Source organism: Eptatretus burgeri, chromosome 3 (genome assembly GCF_056783735.1).
Source record: "Eptatretus burgeri isolate ZD-2024b chromosome 3, Ebu_testis_v1, whole genome shotgun sequence".
NCBI classification, from domain to species: Eukaryota; Metazoa; Chordata; class Myxini; order Myxiniformes; family Myxinidae; genus Eptatretus; species Eptatretus burgeri.
The window spans coordinates 76,591,871-76,615,813 of record NC_140963.1 but is presented as its reverse complement, the minus strand read 5'-3'; the positions used below and the strand labels follow the sequence as shown (position 1 = coordinate 76,615,813).

Sequence of the window (23,943 nt, the reverse complement as noted above, 5' to 3'; positions counted from 1 at the left end):
AAATATTATATATAAATATCAATAATATATAACACATTAACACATGTCGCAATGGAGGCTCCTGCATGAACACTGGCACGGATTTTATCTTCGGACTAAAGTATTGTCCTCATTCATGGTTGATTCAGTCACACCATATTGCCTGGGCTAAAATGAAGCAGAAACTGATGATAAAATATTCAGGACATAACATTTGACCTCCATAGTCATTGTTTTCCTCTTCTTCTGTAGTTGGTTTGAATTGGATGTCTTTTGTGAGCCACAATGATCAATGGGTTGGATGAATCAAAATTAAAAAGTTCACTTTTGCACTTATATCCACACAGTGCGTAACAGCCAAGTCGACAAACGACTGTAGCGACTGTATTCCTCGATCACCGATTTGTGATCGCTCGGCAGCAATGAGGCCTCCTAGTTCCCGTTCACAGCGCGGCAAACCAATGATAGAAACGCAGAAACGAGCTGGGACATTCAACAAGAGGGGAATTTATTTACAATAATCGGGGGGAACGAGGGGAGCACGTAAGGGCAGAGTTATCCGAATATAAAAGAAATGGAAATTTATACACAAGCACTTATACAGGTGCTACTTAAAGACGGGCCCACACACAGACACGCACACACAGAAATGGACCCCGTCGGGTCTTTATTGAAGGCTTCCAGCTCGAGGGAAGGTGAGCTGGAGACCAGAGCCTGTGCTTGGACCTGTCCACCTCGTGTGGTCTTCGACGATCCGGCTCGGCGGCACTCGAACCCGCAACATGATGCCGCTCCAAGCACCAGGTACCACGCTCTCCAACCGGCCACACACCAATCGACCAAGACCCAGGAGAAGGATCAGAGACGACGATGACCCAGGACCACACGAACCCGCCAGCACCAAGACCCACGGCCCCCAAGACGACGATGACTTTACGACGACGACCATGATGACCTCCCAGCCTGGCGTTTCTTTATATTCCTTTTTCCTCCGGGGTGAGCAAATCGCCGTCTGAGGTGCTCTCCACCCTCATTGGACGGGGTGTCGTGGGAAAGTCTCTCTCTCTGTGGCCATCTCAACCCCATTGTTTGGGGTGCCATGGGAAAGTCGCTGTCTGTGGCGTGATCGGACAATGGACACGCCCCTGCCTTCCTGGGCGGAGTCCCGGTCTGAGGCGATGGAAATCTCTGCCCACGTACGTGGCCGAACGCACGTGGACAATGGCGTCGGTGTGTGAAGTGAAGTGAAGGAGGTTTGTTGTAAACGAAACTCCGCAGCGCACACATGTAATTCCCGTTAGACACAGGTAGGGGGCCCTAACTATAAACACACACTTACCGATATAACTGTTATATAAGCACCGGAATGTTGAGTGCAGTAAGCTTCCAAATTCGTAACAATATTTTCTCCCCTCTCTGTCTGTTTGTCTGTCTATGAGAAGAATATTTCAAAAAGTTACGGACAGATTCTGACAAAACTTGGTGGACATGTTGGTTTTGTGACAAGGACGAAATGATTCGATTTTGGTGAAGATCCGGATCCAGATCCAGATCAAGATGCAAGAATTTTAAAACTGATTCTTCAACATTGAGAGATAGGGCCAAAAACGATATGGAGCACGACATATGGAAAAGTTTTGGATGGATTCGGAGGATACTTGGTGGACTAGTCGGGTGTGTGACAAGGAAGAATTGATTTGATTTTGGTGAAGATCAGAATCCGAATCTGGATCCGAGAATTTTTAAATTTCGAAGTGATTATTCACCATTGAGAGATGGGGCTAAAAACGATATCGAGTATAATATCTCAAAAAGTTGTGGACAAGTTATGACAAAACTATGTGCATGAGTTGGTTATGTGACAATAACAAGCCGATTCAATTTTTGTTCAGGTCCAGATCCAGATCCGGCCAATCAGTGTGATACAAAACATGTACTGTTCAACCGTGTGCCGTTCTAGTTCCTCCTGTCTGACCTCCATGATTGCTGTGATGAGGGCTGACCTCTAAGTCGACGGAAGGTGACCTAGAGCAAATTATAGGTTGAACAAGGCAGAACGAAGAAGTGCAAAAGTGGCAAAGCAGATTTTTAGGACACGTGCACTGATGCTGTCTGGGTCTGTTGCAGAATTGGAGTTGAGAGTTGCTAAAAAAAAACTCTCCACCTTTTCAGGTGATAAAGATAGTGTCCAGGAACTGTTGGTTACGAGAGGGTCGGGTCGGTATGGGGAGCGAGGGGCTGGGTATGAGAAATTTAGAAGCAAACACAGAAATGAGGAATTCACATTTATCATGAGCAGAGTTAGCTGTGGTGTGATGTGAGAGAAAGGATGGAGGGAAAGCATACACCAGAGAGACTTGACAATATACCACCAGGTCTTTGAGGAAGGAGACAGGTTTGAAAGTTTAGTCTTGATGTTAGCCATATATTGCTTTCTGGCTCTCCTGAGAGTGGACACTTGTTGCAGGCTTTGTGTGATGATCTGAAATTGCCTTCAATTGGATTTGCCTTCGAAGAAGAGAAGGCATATTGTTTGAAGGCAACTGCCTCACTACAGGATTCTGTCCACCAGGGACCTGATTATGGGTCTATGAGAAGAATATCGATGACCAAATTATAACAGCAATCGAGATGGATATGTATATATGTATATACATATGAAGACCACAAGGGGAAAACCAGAGATGTCACTTTTTATGAATTTCAGGGTTATTGCACCTGCCAATAGTTGGCAACATAAGGTTTGCTCTCACAATATTACTTTAACAAATAACCAGGGGAGTCACATAATTTATATGGTATAAAGTTTAGCCGTGCAATGAAAAAACAAGTGTTGTCAAGGCTGAACAAGTTGAAACCCAGAGTTGTCAGTACTTTACTCCTGGTTATCTCCCTTTCATTCATGTTAACTGTTCCACCATAATATTCAGAGTTGAGAAACTAAAAAATGAAAGGTTGTAAAACTTTCACAGCATAAACTCTGAGCACTACAATGGCCTATTTGGTTATATCATGGGCTCCGTAGTTGGTGCATATCGTGGTTCAAGCCTGGTCAAACCTCTATTGTGACTTTTATGGGACCCACGCCATGGCTTAATGGTTCGTGCATCTGAGTACCCATCCTCATTCGATGTACCCACCGCCCAATCAACCTGCTTAGGTATATGAGGGAGTCACATGAGGTGACTTCGGCTATCGCGGGGGTGGTTTATCCTTGGTTTCCTCTCGGTTTTCCATCATATTAAGTTGTACGGAATAAGAAATGGAGAATCCCTCGTCATATAAGCGAAATACCCTTGAGTATGGTGTTGAACACCAATCAAACAAAAAAACAATAACCGTTTAATGTTGAAAAAAATAATCTGTGATCACCAAAGTCATGTAATGTATGCTAATAACCAACAAGCATGAATTTGCTACACACCCTGGGTTAAAATTGCATGGCAATTATTAAACAAGGGAATAACCAGTGATGTCAGTTTGCAACATTGATTCGTTCTTTGCTCTTAAATTAAATAACAGAAGCTTGGCAAATGCTACATGCTTAATTTGATCGGCCAATGATCACTCTTCCTTTTACTGGAAAAGAAATCTATATGACAGTTATTAAACAGTCCACCAAAGTCTTGATACTTTGTTTTTCAGTTTCTTCAAAATTGACTTATCCTGACATCTCTGGTTTTCCCCTTGTGGTCTATATATATATATATATATATATATATATATATATATATATATATATATATATATATATATATATATATATATATATATATATATATGGCACGAAGAAAGACAGCGCTGTTTGAATATGATGGGGATGGGTCACGGGTCTGCAAGCAATCCAGGAATGAAAAAGAAAGGGAAGAAAAGGAAGAAGTAGTGGAGGATGTTTGGAATTGAGTGTTGGTCCAACAACGCTGTTGGAGGATTAAGCATTTTAAAGTTGGCATTTTAATGATTTGAATTGGCAGAGTGTGGAGGGAGGAGGAAGAAGAAATGAGGAAATCGTTTTAGGACTGAATGACTTTAGGAATGAGTCGAGAATAAGTGGTAATAATGAGTGACCATTTATTATTTTTTGTAGTCATTTTGAGATGAAAGAAGGAAGTGAGGGAATAGTTTTGAGGCAGGATGGAAAAGGATGAGCTTGATCAAATAAAGTTAATCAGCAAGGAATGAATGAGGAAGGAGGCCCTGTTGAATACGTGGCTAACAATGAATGAGACAGACCATCAAAAAATGAGATAAGAAGTCTCTTTTGTTGTTTTTGTAGAACGTATAAGGAAGGAATTGCGCAAAGGTGGGAAAATGGGATATAGAGACAATCAGAGGAAAGCGAGACAAATGTGTGCAAGTTTGTTGCGAGTCGGTGGAAAGGCCCAACTATCCGAGGCAGACACAGAACATTAAAATTACTAAACAGGCTCACAAGAGACACCATGATGACCATGATCAGATGATACGAACAACAACTGTTACAAACAAAACTGCACGAAAATCGATGGTAACAGAGACAAATCCGTAAATGGTTGACTGAACTTTAGAAGCAGGTCACTCAGAAAGGATAAGCTGCCACCACCAGATACGTTAAAAAAAAACACTTTGGCCAACCCACTCTTCCATACACCCACTCTTTGCCTTATGCAACCTCTCTTCTTTTCTGCCTTCTCAATGCTTTTAAAAGGTGCCAAATAATGATTAGGATTATTGTGGGCTAAGAATGCATCTCACCTTTAAGTTTGACTCAAAATATATCGTTATCGTTGTCGCCTCTGGATAACTCCAAGAGGGCGGCGTGTCATCGAGAGACCATGGACATCTTCAACACTCAATTCTTCGCGCCCAAAGTCTGTTTACCCTGCCAGTGAGTTGAACAAGGCAGATGGGGAACCGTGCCGGAAGCTACACAGTGGTTAATTAATTGGCTAGGTGAACCAACGCCGCGTGTCACATGATGTGAGCCACTATTATAATTGTAACCTTGGTCCAATCACCATGGGAACGCTATTTCAGATCAACTATGAGCAGAATAAATAAGGTCACATTCAACAAGCAGTTGCATTAATTTTTTAAAGAAGCAAAAGAGTGAGTTACGAATGGAGGAATGATAGGGATTAATAAAAAGGAGAAAATCGCGGTGGAAATTGAAATGAGAGACAATAGTGGGAATAATTCACAATGCAATAAATGGTGGGAAAATTAAGAAGAGAGAGAGAGACAATGGCAGGATAAATTATACTGTATCACAAGCAAATCAAACACATATGAAAACACAAACTGCATACATTTTTTCCTTACCTGTACCGATCATTCTGTCGTGGACGGAAAACTTGGAACAATCACGAAGCACAAATATGTAACTGGATCTGGACACCCGAGGAATGACACAGAGTTGTTCGGGAACACCGTCGCAGCCCCGTCCAACCCACATGATGCTCTGCATGGCTTCGGACAACTCGTCCGTCCGACAGAAGGGGTGTTGGCATTTTGGAAGGCAGCGCAGAACTAGCTCTGGTGTCGAGGATGGTGCGCAAGACCGTGTCATTTCAAAGCCCCCACAAAGTGAACGGACAACAGGAAAGAGATGATGAAAAAGATTTGTTGTGGTCTGAGGGAATGTAGTGTGGAAATGCATGTGTAGGAATGAGAAAGGCATGAAAGAAAGCAAAAAGATGTGAAACTCCATTCTGTGGACTCGAACTGCGAGCGGGAAAATCTCGTGGAAAACGGTTCTCCGACTTCTTGTTCTGAGGCGGAGATGGGGAGAGAATTTGCTGCATTCTGGTCTTTTATCCTTGTCACAGTCCATGGGGCGGGGCTCGATGAAACGTGTGAGAAGACTCCAGCACTTTGTTCCGTCCCCGCCTCGGTCGCCCTGTGACCTTGGTTGTGACTGTGGTTGTTGCGTGATCGAGCAAACGGGTTTGCGAGTCGGTTTGTGTGTTGGTTTTGTAATGGAAGGGAATGGTGTAAAATGAAAGAGATGAAAAGACAGAGATTGAGAGATAGAAAGGGGGGGGGGAAGGAACAGACCCTTATGATGCTTACTTGTGCAATGCATATCGATCACATGAATACGATTTACTTAATTTCTAAACAGAATACTATGACATAACTGTGCTACTTCTACATGTGTGCTTTTACTCTCTTGGGGGGGGGGGGCGAGGGTGGGGGGGTCTACTCCGAGTCACAACAGTAACAATATGTATATGCAAACTCATCACCTAATTGGCAGGCCTTCAGATCATTCATGTGTCTGCGCAAAATGTGGGTGAACTTGCTTTGACATGTCAAACTGGGATGACTCAATTATATGGAAATGCAGGATCAGGGACAGATCAGTTTTGAACCTGGGTTGAATCGTGCATGGAAACAAGGCACGAGAAGTTAAAAATTCCCTCTGTAGGACGATGTATATTGATGATGATGATGATGATAACATGGTATGCAAAAGCTTTTTGTGCAGGTATGCAAATGCATTTTGTGTAGGTTTGAAAACACTTTTTGTGCAGGTATGCAAATGCCTGCTACTGCATTTGTGAGTGCCGTGGGAAGCGAAACTGTGTCGCTCATGTGGACTCCACCCCGTATTGCGGATCCAACATCATACAACGTGTACATCCAGAAAATCAGCGATGCCCAGACAGAGAGTTTTTCGGTCGGAATCAAATATGACACTTATACCTTCATGGGCCTGAAGCCCAACACATCCTACTATGTAGGGGTTGCTGCCCTGCACGGTCAAGTGGAGAGCGAGGTCATGTGGCTTCCAGTCAAAACAAGTATGACATTGGCAACAGTTTCTGTTCATGTATTAACAGCAGTAGTTTTGAACATGTGATGGGATCCATAGCATCAGTAAAAGCATGCAATCGTGTCCAATCTTTCTTCCTCAGAACTACAGATGTTTGCCAGCCGCAGAGCAAGATTTGCTTATACCGGTAAGTTATCGTTTAAAAACCCCTTATCCCATTAAACCTTCATCGTTGCTGGATTGCGATTGGTTTAGTTACAAACCTCATTGATCAATCACCGACATAATTTTAACCATCTGTCTGATGTATTTGAAACAACGATGCAATTTCCTAAATGATGGTTCACCATCAGCACCGGTTGCTGGTGGAACAAATATGACAATCGAAACAATTGCAATTTGTATATATATATATATATATATATATATATATATATATATATATATATATATATATATATATATATATATATATATATATATATATATATATATATATAATAGCCAAGAATGGGAAGTTGAAACCGTTTGATTCATTGTGATTGACTCACAGATCATCTCTTCATTTCTGAGCAAGGATCCAAAAGAGGTGACTTGAGGGGGGAAGAGAGAGAGAGATAGAGATAGAGATAGAGATAGAGATAGAGATAGAGATAGAGATATATATGGAGTGGGGGGGGAGGGGTAGAGATTTAGGAGGGAGAGAGTGAGAGAGATATAGAGTGGGGGGGGGTAGAGATTTAGGAGGGAGAGAGTGAGAGAGATATAGAGTGGGGGGGTAGAGATTTAGGAGGGAGAGAGTGAGAGAGATTGAGGAGGAAGAGAGTGAGAGTGATTGAGGAGGGGGAGAGTGAGAGAGTGAGAGTGATTGAGGAGGGGGAGAGTGAGAGAGTGAGAGAGATTGAGGAGGGGGAGAGTGAGAGAGTGAGAGAGGGAGAGAGAGAGAGATTAAGGAGTGAGAGAGAGAGAGAGAGAGTGAGAGAGAGAGAGAGAGAGAGAGAGAGTAAGAGAGAGTAAGAGAGAGTAAGAGAGAGTAAGAGAGAGTAAGAGAGAGTAAGAGAGAGTAAGAGAGAGTAAGAGAGAGTAAGAGAGAGTAAGAGAGAGTAAGAGAGAGAGAGTAAGAGAGAGTGAGAGTGAGAGTGAGAGTGAGAGTGAGAGTGAGAGTGAGAGTGAGAGTGAGAGTAAGAGTGAGAGTAAGAGTGAGAGTGAGAGTGAGAGTGAGAGTGAGAGTGAGAGTGAGAGTGAGAGTGAGAGTGAGAGTGAGAGTGAGAGTGAGAGTGAGAGTGAGAGTGAGAGTGAGAGAGAGAGAGAGAGAGAAAGGGAGAGAGAGAGGGAGAGATAGATAGATATATTTTGAGGAGGGAGAGAGAGAGAGATAGATAGATAGAGAGATTGAGGAGGGGGTGAGTGAGAGAGATTGAGGAGGGAGAGGGAGGGGGAGATTGAGGAGGGGGTGAGTGAGAGAGATTGAGGAGGGAGAGAGTGGGAGTGATTGAGGAGGGGAGATTGAGGAGGGAGAGAGTGGGAGTGATTGAGGAGGGGGGTGAGTGAGAGAGATTGAGGAGGGAGAGAGTGAGAGTGATTGAGGAGGGGGAGAGTGAGAGAGTGAGAGAGATTGAGGAGGGGGAGAGTGAGAGATTGAGGAGAGAGAGATTGAGGAGGGAGGGTGGAGTGAGAGAGATTGAGGAGGGAGAGAGTGACAGAGATTGAGGAGGGGGAGATTGAGGAGGGAGAGAGTGGGAGTGATTGAGGAGGGAGAGAGTGGGAGTGATTGAGGAGGGAGAGAGTGGTAGTGATTGAGGAGGGAGAGAGTGGGAGTGATTGAGGAGGGAGAGAGTGGGAGTGATTGAGGAGGGAGAGAGTGGGAGTGATTGAGGAGGGAGAGAGTGGGAGTGATTGAGGAGGGAGAGAGAGATAGATTGACAAAAGCAATTTGCATTTTTTGTTTGTTTGTTTTTATCCCTCATGTGCCATTGCTTGCCTGTGTTTGTGTTCTCAGAGTCCTGCTTGCTCCCATTTGATGAAGGGATGTGTTATGGTTACTCACTCAAATGGTACTTCAGCAATCGGAAGAGAGCTTGTTTACAGTTCCGCTACAGAGGCTGTGGTGGAAACAAGAACCGCTACAATACAAAACAGCATTGTGAATTTACCTGCCAGTCTCTGCGTAAGTACAGCAGAGCAAACCCAGTCGCTTAATATTCCCAACAAGATGTATGTATGTTTTATTTTTGATATAAAATATTGGTTCAAAGAAGAACTCGGTGACAGAAGGTATCAGGACAAAGTACTGATAGCAGGGCAGTGGGACAACGCATGGACGCAACATGCAAGGGAGTAAACAAACAGGAACAGAGAGGAGTAAGAAAGGAATAAAGATGGTATCCTGCAAATAAGAGAGGTGAGTCTAGGGAATGTTATCTGGGGTTGAATATGTCATCGGTCGGGATGGAAGATGACATGAGATTCTTCTTCTTTCATATGCACCATAAGGCTGCATCATTGGCTCAGGGTGGGGCTGTGCTGCTGATGCAATTCATTCTGTAGGTTGGGGAAATAATTTGGAATTTGTTCAGGGTGCTGGTGATAGCTCACCTACTCTTCATGAAGGACACTGTGGGATCTTTAACGTCCAACAACTAATGCTGGTAGACGGGACGCATAGTTCAGCGTCCATCTGAGGGATGGCACACACATTGATGAATTACCTTCCTGTGAAACACCGGGGTGACGGTTTATAGCTGGGTTGAGATTCAAACCCAGGATCGACAGCTTTGATGAAGGCGAGTGTGTGTACCTCTCGGCTGTCCTGCCAAATCCATGACATGAGTTGGGAGTGAACTACCGATATGAAGCCCAGGAGGAAAAGTGGAATAGAACAATGTTAGGAAGGTGGTTCCATAAATGGACGGATGAAGAATGGAACAAAGTTGGTGATGGTGAGCATCAAATACTGTACTTTGGAAGATGAATAAGGACAGAGTAACTGGAAGATTACCTGCATCCTGGAGAAATGCAAGGTTGGAAAAAATAGAGGAAACAAGACTAAAAGAGAAAGAAATGCTCTAACCCTGTATGAGGAGACAACATCAGGCCCCATGCTTCTGCTTCTTTGTGAGAGATGCCAATAATCTTGAGAGCTTTGGATTATATAGCATCCAAGACAGACACTGACAGGTGTGAATCTCAGGCATTAGCCCAAAAGAGAGACTTGTGCTCAATTGAGCTAGGGACAAAAGCCTGATAGGCCACGAGAAGTTAAGATTTGTCAAAGAAGGACTTGGCACGTTAAAGGATACCCAGATTCTGGCTGGCTTTGGAAGCCAAGTTTGGTATGATGGTCTACCAAGGAGATGTCATGGCTGGCGAACACTGGAGGTTTGAGGGAATGAACCTCTTCCAATGCTTTATCAATGAAGTAGACTTCCATAATGCTGGAAATCTTACGACGGCAAAACCAACTCAAATTGATGTTTGCTCTCCTGCCTCTCATCTTACAGTTAATGTTCTCTGTTCATTTTCCTACATTTTATTTACATCTGCCAAGTCAGAAGTTGTGGCTGATTTATAAATAAGCATGATCTCATCCACTTCGCTCATCCTTCTTCTCATCTTCTTTCGGCTGCTCCCGTTAGGGGTCGCCACAGCGGATCATCCGTCTCCATTTCGCTCTATCCTCCACATCTTCCATTGACACTCCAACCACCCGCATGTCCGCCCTCAACGCATCCATGAACCTCTTCTTTGGCCTTCCTCTTCTCCTCCTACCTGGTGGCTCCATCCTCAGCATCCTTCTCCCGATATATCCACTTAGCTCATCCATCTCGTGCATATTTTTGTTTTGCGTGCCCGATCCAAACCTTTGCTGATCCTTTACAATTTCCTTCCCACTCTGTAGGTCTACTTCTCTATTCTTGGAAGAAAAACACCCAGAAGGTTAATCTTGAACTGGAGTTTTTCAGCTGTTAGGATCTGAGATCTGTTAGGACCAAGGATCTGAGACAGACTTAACTCATTTTGTACGAGGTCTTTTTTGAGAATCCTTGGCTATCAGTGGTCAGACTTTGTGTCCAATGAGCAGTTGCTGAAGGAGGCTCAGGTGAGATTTGTTAGCTATATAGTCCGGGAGCGGCAACTGTGGCTGGATAGACATGTGGCTCGTTTTCCTGATGCTGAACCTGCTCACCAGATTCTCTCAGTGAGGGAGCCTCGTGAGTGGAGGAGGCCAATGGCTGACCACTTGCCTTGAGGTTGTAGTAGGTTGATGAGCATCTCAAGTTGATGGGGATGGCCAGATGGAGGCACCTGGAATTTACCCGGCAGAAAGTGGAAAGCCGGCAGTACCGGCAGAAAGTGGAAGCAGCGACGTGCTGCTCCAGCGCATGCTCCCATACCTGATCTGACCTGTCTGTGAGACACCGGGTTGAAGGTTTATAGCTGTGTTGGGATTCAAACCCAGGCGAGACAGCTAAAGGCGCTGTCACACCTTGACGATTTAGCCAGCAATGGCAACGTATAAAAATGTATGCAAAACGTTGGTGTACGCTGAAATTTTGATGTTTTAAAAAAAGTTTTGGTCGTATTCATAATGTGTTGGTTGTATGCATAACATATTAGTAACGGGCACAGAACATTTCATTGTCTTATAGATAACTTATACCAACGAATGCTTAGCCTGTTGTCGGCGTTCACAACCTATGCCCAACGATAGTTTAACTTAGGCATAGCACGCTGCACATATCGCAGAAGATCACGTGGCGTAGCCTGTTAAAAACCTGCCGCACGCCGATTTAAATCATAACCGCCTGAGAATTGAAAGTGTCGACCACGCAGTCACACCTTGACCATTTAGCCAGCGTATGCCGACCTATGAAAAATTTGCCAAACCAAGCTGGCACACGTCGAATACGTTATGGGTAAGTTGTGTATACGTTAAGAGCACACTGAAAAACGATGAAGTACACTGTCATATTTTGTGGTACGTCTCGTACGTCGTAAAATTTCAAGCATGCTGAAAATTTTAAGACGTACTCGCCATATGGCTCACATGTTCCGCTACGCTGGGAATAAGTTGTAGGCACGATATGCGATCGTTGACACACGTCGACACAAGTTCCTTGTAAGTTACTCATAAGTCGAAACACGTCGAGGTAATGTTTAGCATACCCGAAGCTTATTTTCTCCGTCAAGGCACATTTTCTTTTCTCCTTGGCTCCGTGAAGGCACGTGACGAAATATCTGAAGTTGTTGTTGTTTTTATTTTTTTTATTTTTAGTCTATCTCGAATTTTAAAATATATTCGGACATTTGCTTTTAAGTTTCGACGTCGACGTGACAATATCCTCAAACAGAAAATATTCACAGAGGAGGAACTAAGAATAAGACATGAGCAAACTGAAGAGACAATCGGACGTGACGTAACGGCACGTGACGAAATATAGGAAGTTATTGTTTTTTTTTTAAACACTGCCAATACGCCATTATACGGTAGCTGTAAATCAGAAACACGTTCAGTAAGTTCTGTGGTCGTCCGGGAGACGTCAATCAAATACGTCTACATACGTCAATATGCGTTGGAGGTATGTTACACATAGGTTCAAAGCACGTTACTCATAGGTTATAAATAAGTTTTGGGTACGCTAAGCATTACCTCGACGTGTTTCGACCTATGAGTAACTTACAAGTAACGTGCCCCGATGTGTGTCAACGATCGCATAACGTGCCTCAACGTGTGTCAACGATCGTGTAACGTGCCGCCAACACGTTACTCATAGGTTATAGGTTATAAATAAGTTTTGGGTATGCTAATCATTACCTCGACGTGTTTCCACTTATGAGTAACTTCCAAGTAACATGTGTCGACGTGTGTCAACAATCACATAACGTGCCTACAACTTATGGCCAGCGTAGCGGAATGTGTGAGTCATACGCCGGCATAAGTCGTAAAATTTCAAGCATGCTAAAATTTGAGGACAACTGCAAAGTACAACGATGAAAGCCAGCGTACTACGACGTATGGCAGTGTTTTTCAGCATACTCTTAACGTATACAAACTTACCCATAACGTATTCGACGTGTGCCAGCGTTTTAGACAAATTTTTAATAAGTAGGCATACGCTGGCTAAAAGGTCAAGGTGTGACAGCACCTAAAGAGGCATATCACCTTCAGACAAACAGCCTGATGCAGACTCTGAGGCAAGCACCCATGCAACTGCCTCTGATGCTTAGATAAGCTGATGTTCCCATGCAATTCGTTAATGCCGTGCTCCACTCCTCTCCTCCTGCTTCCTCTCCACCCAACTCTCCCCCTCTCCATCTCCTCAACACCCTCCCCTCCCTCCACTACCCACCCTCATCCCCTCCCTCCCCCACCCTCACCCTCCCCTCATAATTATTCGTGTGTGGATGTGCTTCAACCATCAAGTTACGTAACCAGGATGTGATTACAAGAGACAGAAATCCTCAGGATATTTATGAAGTCTGTTTAATAGGATCATGATAACTGGATTACATGCTGATAAATGTGGATGAGTGTAATATGCTCTCACCCTGCTTCTTCTGCAGGTGGACTGCATCCCAGACAAAACAGGAATGAGACACACTGGCTGTCCACACAGCAGGCTGATTTTAAACAGGCCTTACGCAGAACATCTAAAGTGTATGCGCAGCACTCTGGGATGCTGTGAACGCCCCCTGCACAGTTAGCCATACAATTTCCCCTATTAGATAATCGGATCTGTTTGGTACGTTTTTATGTAGAACTTACCCCCACGTATAGTCCATTTCAGTCTATTTATGTATTTTAAAATTGTTCTGACTCTACCTCTCCAATCTTTACATTACCTGAGAACAAAATATAGAGAATCGACAAAGTACACATCAAGCTTTGGTTTATTTTCAACCAAGGGGCCATTTATTTATTAAGTATGCAAATATGTCTCCGACCAAACGACTTTGTCTTCCTTTTCCACTCCTCCTTTCACAATCTCACCCCCACCCCTCCAAGCGTATGCCATCAAATCCATCCATTGGGACCATACTCTGTGCAGAGCATTGGTGCTGCCTTAGCAGTCTCCTTGGCTATTGGACACAATCCTGGACGGGTCACCACTCCGACATAGGATACCAGCAAGCTGGCACTCATTTTGTCAACCTCGGAAGGATGACAGGCAGAGTCAACCCCACCTGGTATTAATTCAACAACCGAACAGGATTTGAGCTCAGGATACTGGGATGCCAAGCCCACCACCCTCACCATTACGCCAACACCAGGCATACTATCAGATGATGGCCGCAAATAATATCCATCCCAATTGTATATTGCTCTTGAAAAGCGCTGTTTGTTTTCAACGAGCTCAGCGATGACAAAAATAATTTTCGAACCACTTTACTTTCCCACTTTTTAATGACACGATTAATTAGTCGTGTAAAGTAACTGTGTTGTCATAAAATCATGTGTATTATTACTTTGGTATTTTTTGGTAATTTTGGTTCAATATAACCCGTTTGTTTCAAGGTTTAATTGGTTTGAACTTGTGTTTGGTTAAATTGGTTTAAAACAAAAAATACTCGTGTGAGGTTGGTAAAGTATTATCTCAAAGTACAGCAGTCATTTTGCATTCCTGTACTGACGTTTTTGTCTTGCTTTGGTAGATCGAACGTCACGTTCACTTGTTTATTGACCTCTTGTTTGAGATTTAGGACCTCAACGTAAATTAACGATGGCGAACAATCAGCATGTTCGTGTATGAGTGTCCAGGCCTAACTCCAACATGATGGTCAGAGAGCATGTCCAGGTCTGAATCCAAGATGATAGGGAACGATATGTTCAGACATGAATGACCACGTCGATGGGCAGAGAGCAGCATGTCCTGAAATAAGTGATCACGTCTGACTTTAAGATGATGGTCAGAGAGCATGTCCGGATTATGAATGTCCATGAGCCCGAATCCAAGATGGTACTCAGATGAGATGCGCAGCATGTCCTGAGATGATAAGATCACAGCATTAATAAACTTGTGACGTTTCTGAAGCATGACGGCGTATTGTCGGGTATCTCCTGCTCACTTGGCATGTGCGCACCACATGTTGCAATGGACGATCGGATCGTTGTTGTGTGGATGGAATTCAGGACGTGGACCAGAAAGATGCGACGGGCATTGCATGCCATTAATAAACTCTCAGACAAAAAACAAATATCCTATCCTGAACAAGAGATCGCATGTGGGACATCTGGGTTAACAAAAGGGAGACTGACACGTCACTTCATCTTCCGTTTATCAAAATGACAGGTCAAACATCCACTCCCCGACACGCTGCAGTAAGAACGTCCACCCAACGGGCCCTTTCTCGATCACACCTTCAATGTCTGCACAAGCAGTCCACCAACGATTTGGACATCGTACTCCATCTTAAATGACGTAACAAAGGGTGAAAAGTTAACGTTTCTAATTTGAAATGAATACCTCTTTAAACGTTTATATATGTGACCCATTGCACTCTACTAGAAATCGGTGCAAACATGTTAGTGGCATGTACGAATGAATGAGCTTATCAATGTGTATTATCATCATTCCGCGGTTCACCTCCTCTAAATGAGCACACACACGAGCACTGTCTGTGATCATAAGCGAGGACATGCGAATGTAACAGACGGTCTGATGACGTCACGGAGTTTCCAACACTGTGAAGCGAACATCTTCCGGTTTCCGACTCTATCCCATTGTCTGTGTCACTTATAAATACACTGCAGTATTATCGAAGATGCTTTTACACCAATTTGATTTCATTGATGCTTTGCACATTGTTTTGAAAGAAACGAGACTTGAAAGCAACATTTGGTGTGGTCTCTGCTTCGTGCCTGGATTTGCACCTATTTCACGTACAGCAAACATGTTTGTTGAAGTTCCTGGTGAAAGAAACGAGACAAGACTGAAAGGTAAAATGGAGCGACTATAGCCGATCTTTAAGGACAACAAAAGGCTAAAGACATTACTCCACATCCAAGGAATGTTGCGGAAGAAGGTGCAACAGTATCTGGATGCACCATAAGCCGTCCGGGATTTAAAGTTCAGGGCCGTTTGTGTGACGTACAATGAGGGGGCTCACTAAACAAAATTAAGATGGGAGTGAAGATGGAGGAATGCAGAGAGAAGAGAAAGGGGAGAAAGAACGTGCACGGAACATGCGGTGGGAAGGGGCTTTGAGTGGCGGTGAAAGGCCAAAGTGCTATACTTCTCTCCATAGGTAGATGGTCCAAATGGCTACGTGGTGAAGCACAACATGTACTTGTTATGGGACACCGAGAGGACATTACAACAAAGCCGACAACACAAAGAGAACTGATGACAGTCAATTTGGCTACTTGTAAAAGAAGGAAGATTGTACCATGAGCAGCTCGTACTTCCGAAGTGTTGGAAAGGTGTTGATTAAGGGAACAGCTCCAGCAGATTGTGAGGGTGAAATAAAACAATGGCCGACATGGCAAACAACACCAAAGCCATTTGGTACAAACTCCAATGCGCTCGTCCATTCCTCTTTGCCGACAAAACATGTCAACATTTTACGTTGAAGATCTATAAAGAGCCAAGATGCACTACTTTTGTATTAGTGAGTGTGTTTAAGGGGAGTGGGGAGATTGGGCGGGAAGTTACCGTTATTTGAATCGCAAAATAGTTTGAAAGTTTACCTGATGATAGGGGCCCCACTGGGCGACTATTGCGTTTTGCATGGGGCCTCAAAATGACTAACACCACCACTGACATGCCACTTTCAAATCCCTGATGTACTCTCTGGATTTGTGTATTGTATCGTAATGTTCCTCTTGCTCAAGGAAAGTACATTGTTGTCTGACTCTGCACTCCACGTTATTTATTTACAAGCTCCTCGATGAGCCTTCACATATCACTGAAAAATGTTATCCTCCCAGTTTTTAGGCTGAGAATTTTGCACGTGATGTCTTGAGGAGTGGGGGAAACACTGAAACTGGCATGTATTAAAATGGCTGAGTTAGGAAAGGTTGCTGGGGGTAATAAAGATCATGGGTCAGAATTGGGGTGACAAGACATGGCGGTGCACTGCTCACTTGAAGTCCTAGAGCGAAGAGTAAGGCAGAACAGCCTCTGGAAGGTAGTTTATAGACTGAAAAAGTGAGGATTAAATACGTTGAGGTGTGAAGGCTCAGTCCTCTACCCCACACTCTTTATTCTTTTCATGCATGACATTCCACAACCACCCGAGAACATCCAAATAGCCTCGTATGCGGACGACATCACCATTACCTCTTCTCGTAGCAACATCAACACTTCCGCAGCACAATTTCAACCCTTCCTCAGCACCCTACAAAGCTGGCTCACCATCAACAGATTGCAAGTAGCCCCCTCAAAATCAACAGCCACTCTTTTATCAAATTACACCAAGGAACATAGTGCTGCACCACACATCACACTAAACAACATCCCTATCCCACATACACACCAAACAAAAATACTTGGCGAAACTTTTTCAGAACATCCTGTTCCAAGTCAAGGCATGGTTGAGCAGGTCAAAAAATATGGCAGCTTCAGACCACAGCGAGGTTACCTAGGATACGCCTTAAGACCCCATAGGGAGCGGTGACCGAGGATATGCCTGATTAAGGATATAATTAAATAAAGCTCTTAATTATCTTCAAAAGATGTGTTTTAATTCACCCAAACACACAATTTTCAATCATGCACTTCCTTGGAGTTTTCTTAGGATGAATGCAGTTTCAGGATGCGATGTTTCATTATTTTGGAATTATGGAGTAGTATAGACACTCGAACTGACAAACACGCGCACACACATTGACATTGATTCGTATCGATGATGGAAGAAGGGGAAGTAATTGTGAATTTAACGTTCCATCTTTATTGACTTTTACCGTTGTTCTTAACAAAAGGGGACAGGAACAATGGAGGCATGATAGGCCGAATGCCCTTCTCATGCGCCCAAATTCCCTGTGTAACGTTGTTAGGAATGGGGAGGGGAGGACAGAGAGTTGGAGGTGGGGGTGCATGGAGATGGAAGAGGGAGATTGAGACATTGGGAAATGGGGATGGGGTAATTGAGGACTTTGGGTTGGCAGGGGGGTTGATTACTTAGGGCCTGAGGCAGTTGTGGACTTGAAGAAGAAAGGGGGAGGGGATGACAGAGTTGGGTAGGGAGGGGGGGGACAGAGAGGGGACAGAGTTGGGATTGAAGGCTTTGAGGGTGGGCAGTTGAGGACTTTGGATTGGGAGGGGGTTTGAGGATTTGAAGAAAGGGGGAGGGGAGCACAGTTTGGGTGTGGCAGTAGGGGGGGCAGAGAGAGGATGGAGTTGAGAAGGGGGTTGAGGACTTGGGATTGTGTGTGGGTGGGGGGAAACTGAACTCACATTTTACATGATTCGGAATTTCCATGGGTCCCAGATAGTCCTGTTGGGTTTTTTGGGTCATCAGGGTCTTTGGGTATTTTGGGGTCTTTAGGGTCCTCAGGGTCTTTGGGTTTTCAGAGTCCTTGGGGACTTCTTCGTCTTTTGGGTTCTCATGGTCATTTGGGTCCTTGGCGTTTTTGGGGTCTTTATGGTCATTTTGGTCTTCAGGGTCCTTGGGTCTTTTAGGTCAAGTTTCATCGAAATTGTGTGAATGTAGTTTGGGAGAAGAAAGCAAATACATATTTTTGGGGGAACCCAACCCACCCCCCCCTTTCCACGCCCCCCATAAACCCCCACAGACCCTGATTTTGTGAATATCGTGAACAATCTTTGTTGCATCATGAGTAATGAAGGTTGGAGTCAAGTCAGCCTGGGTGTGATTTTTTTTTTTTAATGTTTGTGATGTCATCTGAGAATGTTGTGGATGTTCCCACCCAACCCAAAGTCCTCAATCACCCAGGTCCCCATTTCCCAATGTCTCAATCTCCCTCTTCCATCTCCATGCACCCCCACCCCCAACTCTCTGTCATCCCCTACCCATTCCTAACAACATTACACATGGAATTTTGGCACATGAGAAGGGCATTCGGCCTATCATGCCTCCGTTGTTCCTGTCCCCTTTTGTTAAGAACAAAGGTAAAAGTAAATAAAGATGGAACGTTAAATTCACAATTACTTCCCCTTATTCTTCCTTCATCGATACGAATCAATGTCAATGTGTGTGCGCGTGTTTGTCAGTCAGTGTGTCTACTCCATAATTCCAAAATCATGAAACATCGCATCCTGAAACTGCATTCATCCTAAGAAAACTCCAAGGAAGTGCATGATTGAAAATTGTGTGTTTGGGTGAATTAAAACACATCTTTTGAAGATAATTAAGAGCCTTATTTAATTATATCCTTAATCAGGCGTATCCTCTGTCACTGCTCTCTATGGGGTCTTAAGGCGTATCCTGGGTTACCTCGCTGTGGTCTGAAGCTGCCATGTTTTTGACCTGCTCAACCATGCCTTGACTTGGAACAGGCCACAATGATTTCTTAACGATAAAGGTTTTTTTCACTTTCCTCCCTCATATTATCGAATGCCTGTTCATCATAGCTACGAATCGCTGGGTACATGGCAATGCTCATAAACACCCGGAGACGTCAGCGTTCGTTACTTTATTTCATTTCCACACACGTGATCCCCGCAAGAATCTCTTAAACTAAGCAGAATTACAAAATCTAAGCTCCCGAATCAAACTTAAAAGCAGTTCCGACTCCGAGAAAAGTTTGTTTGTCCAATTCGGACATATTTGACATTTTGAGCATCTCTGTGAGGTGTATGTTTAATATGACAGTTCGGTGATTGCTAATCGCGTGCCAAGCAGGCCATTTCTCAACCGTTTCGTTGGAGCGCTTGAGCCACTTGGTGAGCGCTTTCCAAGCTGCTTGGTTGTTCGTTTCGGGAAAAAGTACACGTGCTTTCAATCTCACATCGATTAGACGTATGTTTCTGCCTTTGTTGGCCCCCGCGGTACCGTGCGGTGGGTGCCTCAGGAAGTGTCTCATCCACTGAAAATATTTTTACAGGACATTGCTTTGCACGATCTCCTTTTGTTATCCACCTCTCACTTCGACATCGACACTTATAAAAAAACAATAAGTTCCCTCCGACCAGGTGTTCGCCATGTTTGTTTAAGCTGTGAAGGCATAGAGCATAGATTCTTAACCTCGGGGTCGTGGCCCCCATGGGGGTCGTTTGGGGTTTTTCCGTCAATAAAGAACATCAATTTGTTGAGGACTATTTCAAACGAAAAGAAGCCGCACTCGAGGGTTCCTGGATCGATTGGACAGGTCACTGCGCTCGTCAAAATGAAGCAGCGCTGGAAGCTTCATACCGGATTGCTTATCAAATCGCACAGACTAAGAAACCTCACACCATCGGTGAAGAGCTTATCAAGCCATGCCTTCTCGAAGCAGCGAAGTTGGTGCTGGGGGAACAGCAGTCAAACACATTCAGGCAGATTTCCCTTTCGAATGACACAGTCAAAAGTCGAATCTCGGATATGAGGAATGATATTCTGCTGCAAGTAGTGAGTGCTGTGAAGAGCAGTCCAGTGTATTCACTGCAACTGGACGAGTCAACAGATGTTGCCTCATGTTCCCAACTGCTCGTCTACGTTCGTTACCTCGACGGAGAAGCCATGAAGGAGGAGTACCTGGTCTCGGAGCCATTGGCCACTACCACTCAGGGAGAAGATGTGTTCAGAATGCTGGAAGCCTTCCTCATCAAACATGAGCTTGGCTGGGAACAACTTGTTGGGGTGTGTACTGATGGGGCACCTTCCATGGTCGGATGCAGATCCGGCTTCAAAGCCTTCGTGAAGGATGTCGCTCTCCATGTCAACCTTCACCCACTGCATGATACATCGCCATGCTTTTGCGATGAAGACTCTCCCTCCTGGTCTTCGAGAAGTGCTTTCAGATGTGGTGAAGATTGTGAACCACATCCGAGGGAGCGCAACAAACTCAAGAATCTTCAAAGCGATGTGTGAAGAAATGGGCGCCGATTTCACTGTTCTGATATTCCACACAGAGGTGCGCTGGCTTTCATGTGGTGAAGTTCTCAATCGTGTGATTCAACTTCGAGAGGAAATAGCGCTGTTCTTGGAGAGAGGGTGTACCGAGGAGAATCAGCTTCATGGAAACATGCAGGATGAACAGTTCGTGATGGAGGTTGCTTACTTGGCTGACTTCTTCGCCGAGGTGAATTCCTTGAACCTGTCACTTCAAGGAAACCTCCCAATGCTACACACGGCTCGTGACAAAGTGGCAGCGTTCAGGAGGAAGATTCACCTTTACCAGAGAAGAGTCCAGGACGGTGACACGACTATCTTCACTGAGATGACGACTCTCCTGGATGCTACGCCAGATGCTGAATGCCACTTCCACGAGGAGATCTCAACCCACCTTCTGGCAATTGGTGAAGCCATCGAACGTTACTTCCCCGGACTGGACGACCACTTTCGTGATGAGTGGATCGTCTGACCCTTTTCCGTTGAAGACGGTGCCCTCAGCGATACTGACGTGGCTGCGAAGGTTGAATTTTAGCGAATTTCTGAAGATGCGCAGCTCAAGAGCGACTTCATGGAACAAGAGGTCGCCACGTTTTGGCTGAAAGTGAAGGACTGACCTGTTCTTTCGAAGAGGGCCCTGACCCTATTGGTCCGGCCCCCTCAACCTATCGCTGTGACACTGGATTCTCAACCATGGCAACTCTGAAAACAAAGGCACGCAATCGGCTTGTGTTCGACGCTGACATGAGGTGCTGCCTGTCGAGCATTCGTCCTCGTTTTGATCGCCTGATGGCTGCGAAGCAATTTCAGTCATCCCATTGACTGAGTATTGGCAGACATGTTTTAATAAATCGAGTTTTTTTTTTTTCAATTTTTGTTTCGGGGGTCACGGTACTGACCAAGAATGTCTGATGAGGTCGTGGGGCCAAAAAGGTTAACAACCACTCGCATGGAGTATAGTTCGACACTTTGTGTTCTGGGGCTTGATACATTTTTGAATTGAATTTCACTAATTTCCCACTTTAAATCCTCTTTCTAAGAACTCTGTTCTAAGGTAAATCTTTGTGTTTGTCATTTTTTTGGCTTGATGCATGTGTGCATTTGCAGGTGTGTGTATATATATATATATATATATATATATATATATATATATATATATATATATATATATATATATATATATATATATATATATATATATATATATATATATATATATATATATATATTGTTGCGGATTTCGCGCCCGCCGGCGTGCTGACGGCCACGTAACTCGAATCGCGGCACGTCGCCCACCGGACGGACAATCCAGTCGTGACCCTCTCGGACTAACGCCGGGAACCAGTCACGGGTGGACCTTTCGGTCTCACCGCGATCGAGCCAATCAGCCCCCGCGTGGGATAGGGTTGCTCGCCAAATTCGAACTACCTAAGTACCCACGCGGAGGGTAGACCGGGCGATCGCACCTCGCCGCAGGTCGACTTCGGACACGGGCCACTTAAGCGACCCGTTCCGTACTATCAGAATAACCGAGCGGTGTTATCGTCGACCTCGACGGTTCGAATAATTATCGGGCGTATTCAGCCCACTACCAACCCTTTACGTGAAGCAAGATGGGGATTCAATGGAGGAAAAGACGAAGCGAAGCGGGAGAACAGTTCAACACAAAGCACATTTATTCGCGACGAACGGAAAGCACACAAATACAATTCCACCAAATGCACACAAAAAAAAGAAAACACAATTCCATTTACACAAAAAGCAAACATAAAAGTGAAAACACAGTGCAGAGCTAATACCGACTACCGAGCACACGGCAACACTTATACAATTCTACTTCACAGACGGCGCCGACAACACATACCCAAAACCAAGGAAAAGAAATCCCCCAAGAATGAGGTAGGCCTGAGGCCGAGACCGGGTCGGGCCTACCCGTCTGGTGATGAGACGCGGAGCGGCGATGGCCCCGCAACCCGCGGGCCTCGTGGACAGTGCCTGGCAGGGGGTGGGAAAAGGGGCCCCCTTTGTCGCACTATCTCAGCGCGGGGGGAAACAGGAGGGGGTTGCTGATGCTCGGGGTATAGAGGATCTTTATTATCCCTGGTGTGCGTCTCCACCTCGGCCAGGTCGCGCTGCCGGCCTCCCTCGGGCGTGCAGCTCCTGGCACCGACGCGAGCACCCCCTCGTCCGGCGTCGCCGCCTTTCCACAGCTCCGTCCCCTCCGTTCCGACTCCACCGCACACGACGAGCAGCTCCACCGCCCGCGAAGTCTTGACCCTCTGCTTCCGACTCTCCTCTTCTTGACTCTCCGACCCCGTTCTGCTGACTCTTCGTTGGACTCCGACTCTCGTTCTGCTGACTCTCCTTTGCGACCCTTCTCTTCTTGTTTGCGACCCGTTCTGACTGACGAACACCGTCCTTTTATCCCCCCGTAACTTCGCCTTTGACCCCCTCCCTTTGACCTTTCACCTCGCTCCCCATTGGCCCGAGAAAAAGTGGGCGTGAAGGCTTTTTGATCCACAAATTTGCATATATCGATCGCCCTGGGGGCGGGGCCAATTCGCCCCTCGCTTACCGATTGGACGGCAAAAAGTGGGCGTGTGTCGTTTTTGATCCGTTTTTGAAGCAGAAAATCCGTGATTTTGTACACGCTGTTCGACGCGCGTTCTGCATGAGTCCAACACCGGTACCCACAGCGGGGCAAGAACGGTGGCGATGCTACGGTTGTGAGGTGTGCGTGAAGGTCGTGGCGGTTGTGGTGAAGCGGTGGTTGTGGTCGGTGGTTGATGTTGTGGTTGTGATCATGGCGGTTGGTCCAAAATAAAGATAGTAAAAGAAAAACGGCTATCCTGAAGAGTCGCAGCACGTATAAATGACATGTATTCCCACTAGACAACGGGTTTGGGCCTAACTACACATGCACTTACCGAGATACCTCACCTAAGGGACCTGAATGGTGGTTTGCGAATCTGGTAACCACAACACTACCCCCTTCCCTTTTTACAGACTCGTCCCGAGTCGTCAAATTTTCGTGTGCCATCATGTGTAGTTTTCCCCTAGTACATTTTACCTACGGATCCCTGAGTGCGACATTCATGGTATTCGTGTCCCCAAAATAAATAACCTGAGGGCTGCGTAACTACCTAAACAAACTCACTCATACGGACGACTTAAATAAAATTGCCGGCGCTAAGACATACATGCCGGGGGCGCAC

At 45.0% G+C, this 23,943-nt stretch overlaps 1 protein-coding gene and 1 pseudogene across 4 annotated transcripts in view; both read left to right on the top strand.

Annotated features, from left to right (window-relative positions):
• The window catches only part of LOC147030216 (collagen alpha-3(VI) chain-like), a 146,447-nt gene extending 130,875 nt beyond the window's left edge, over nt 1–15,572 (top strand). For all 4 annotated transcript variants that reach the window (XM_085874048.1, XM_085874049.1, XM_085874051.1 and 1 more), the window contains exons 36-39: nt 6,495–6,764; nt 6,879–6,923; nt 8,736–8,903; nt 13,301–15,572. In XM_085874048.1, the coding sequence (XP_085730174.1) occupies nt 6,495–6,764; nt 6,879–6,923; nt 8,736–8,903; nt 13,301–13,422 (605 nt within the window). In that variant the 3' untranslated portion in view covers nt 13,423–15,572. The remainder of the gene's footprint in view (nt 1–6,494; nt 6,765–6,878; nt 6,924–8,735; nt 8,904–13,300) is intronic.
• A 4,328-nt stretch (nt 15,573–19,900) lies between these two features.
• Nucleotides 19,901–21,200, top strand: LOC147030215 (protein FAM200C-like; annotated as a pseudogene).
• Nucleotides 21,201–23,943: the final 2,743 nt, after the last annotated feature.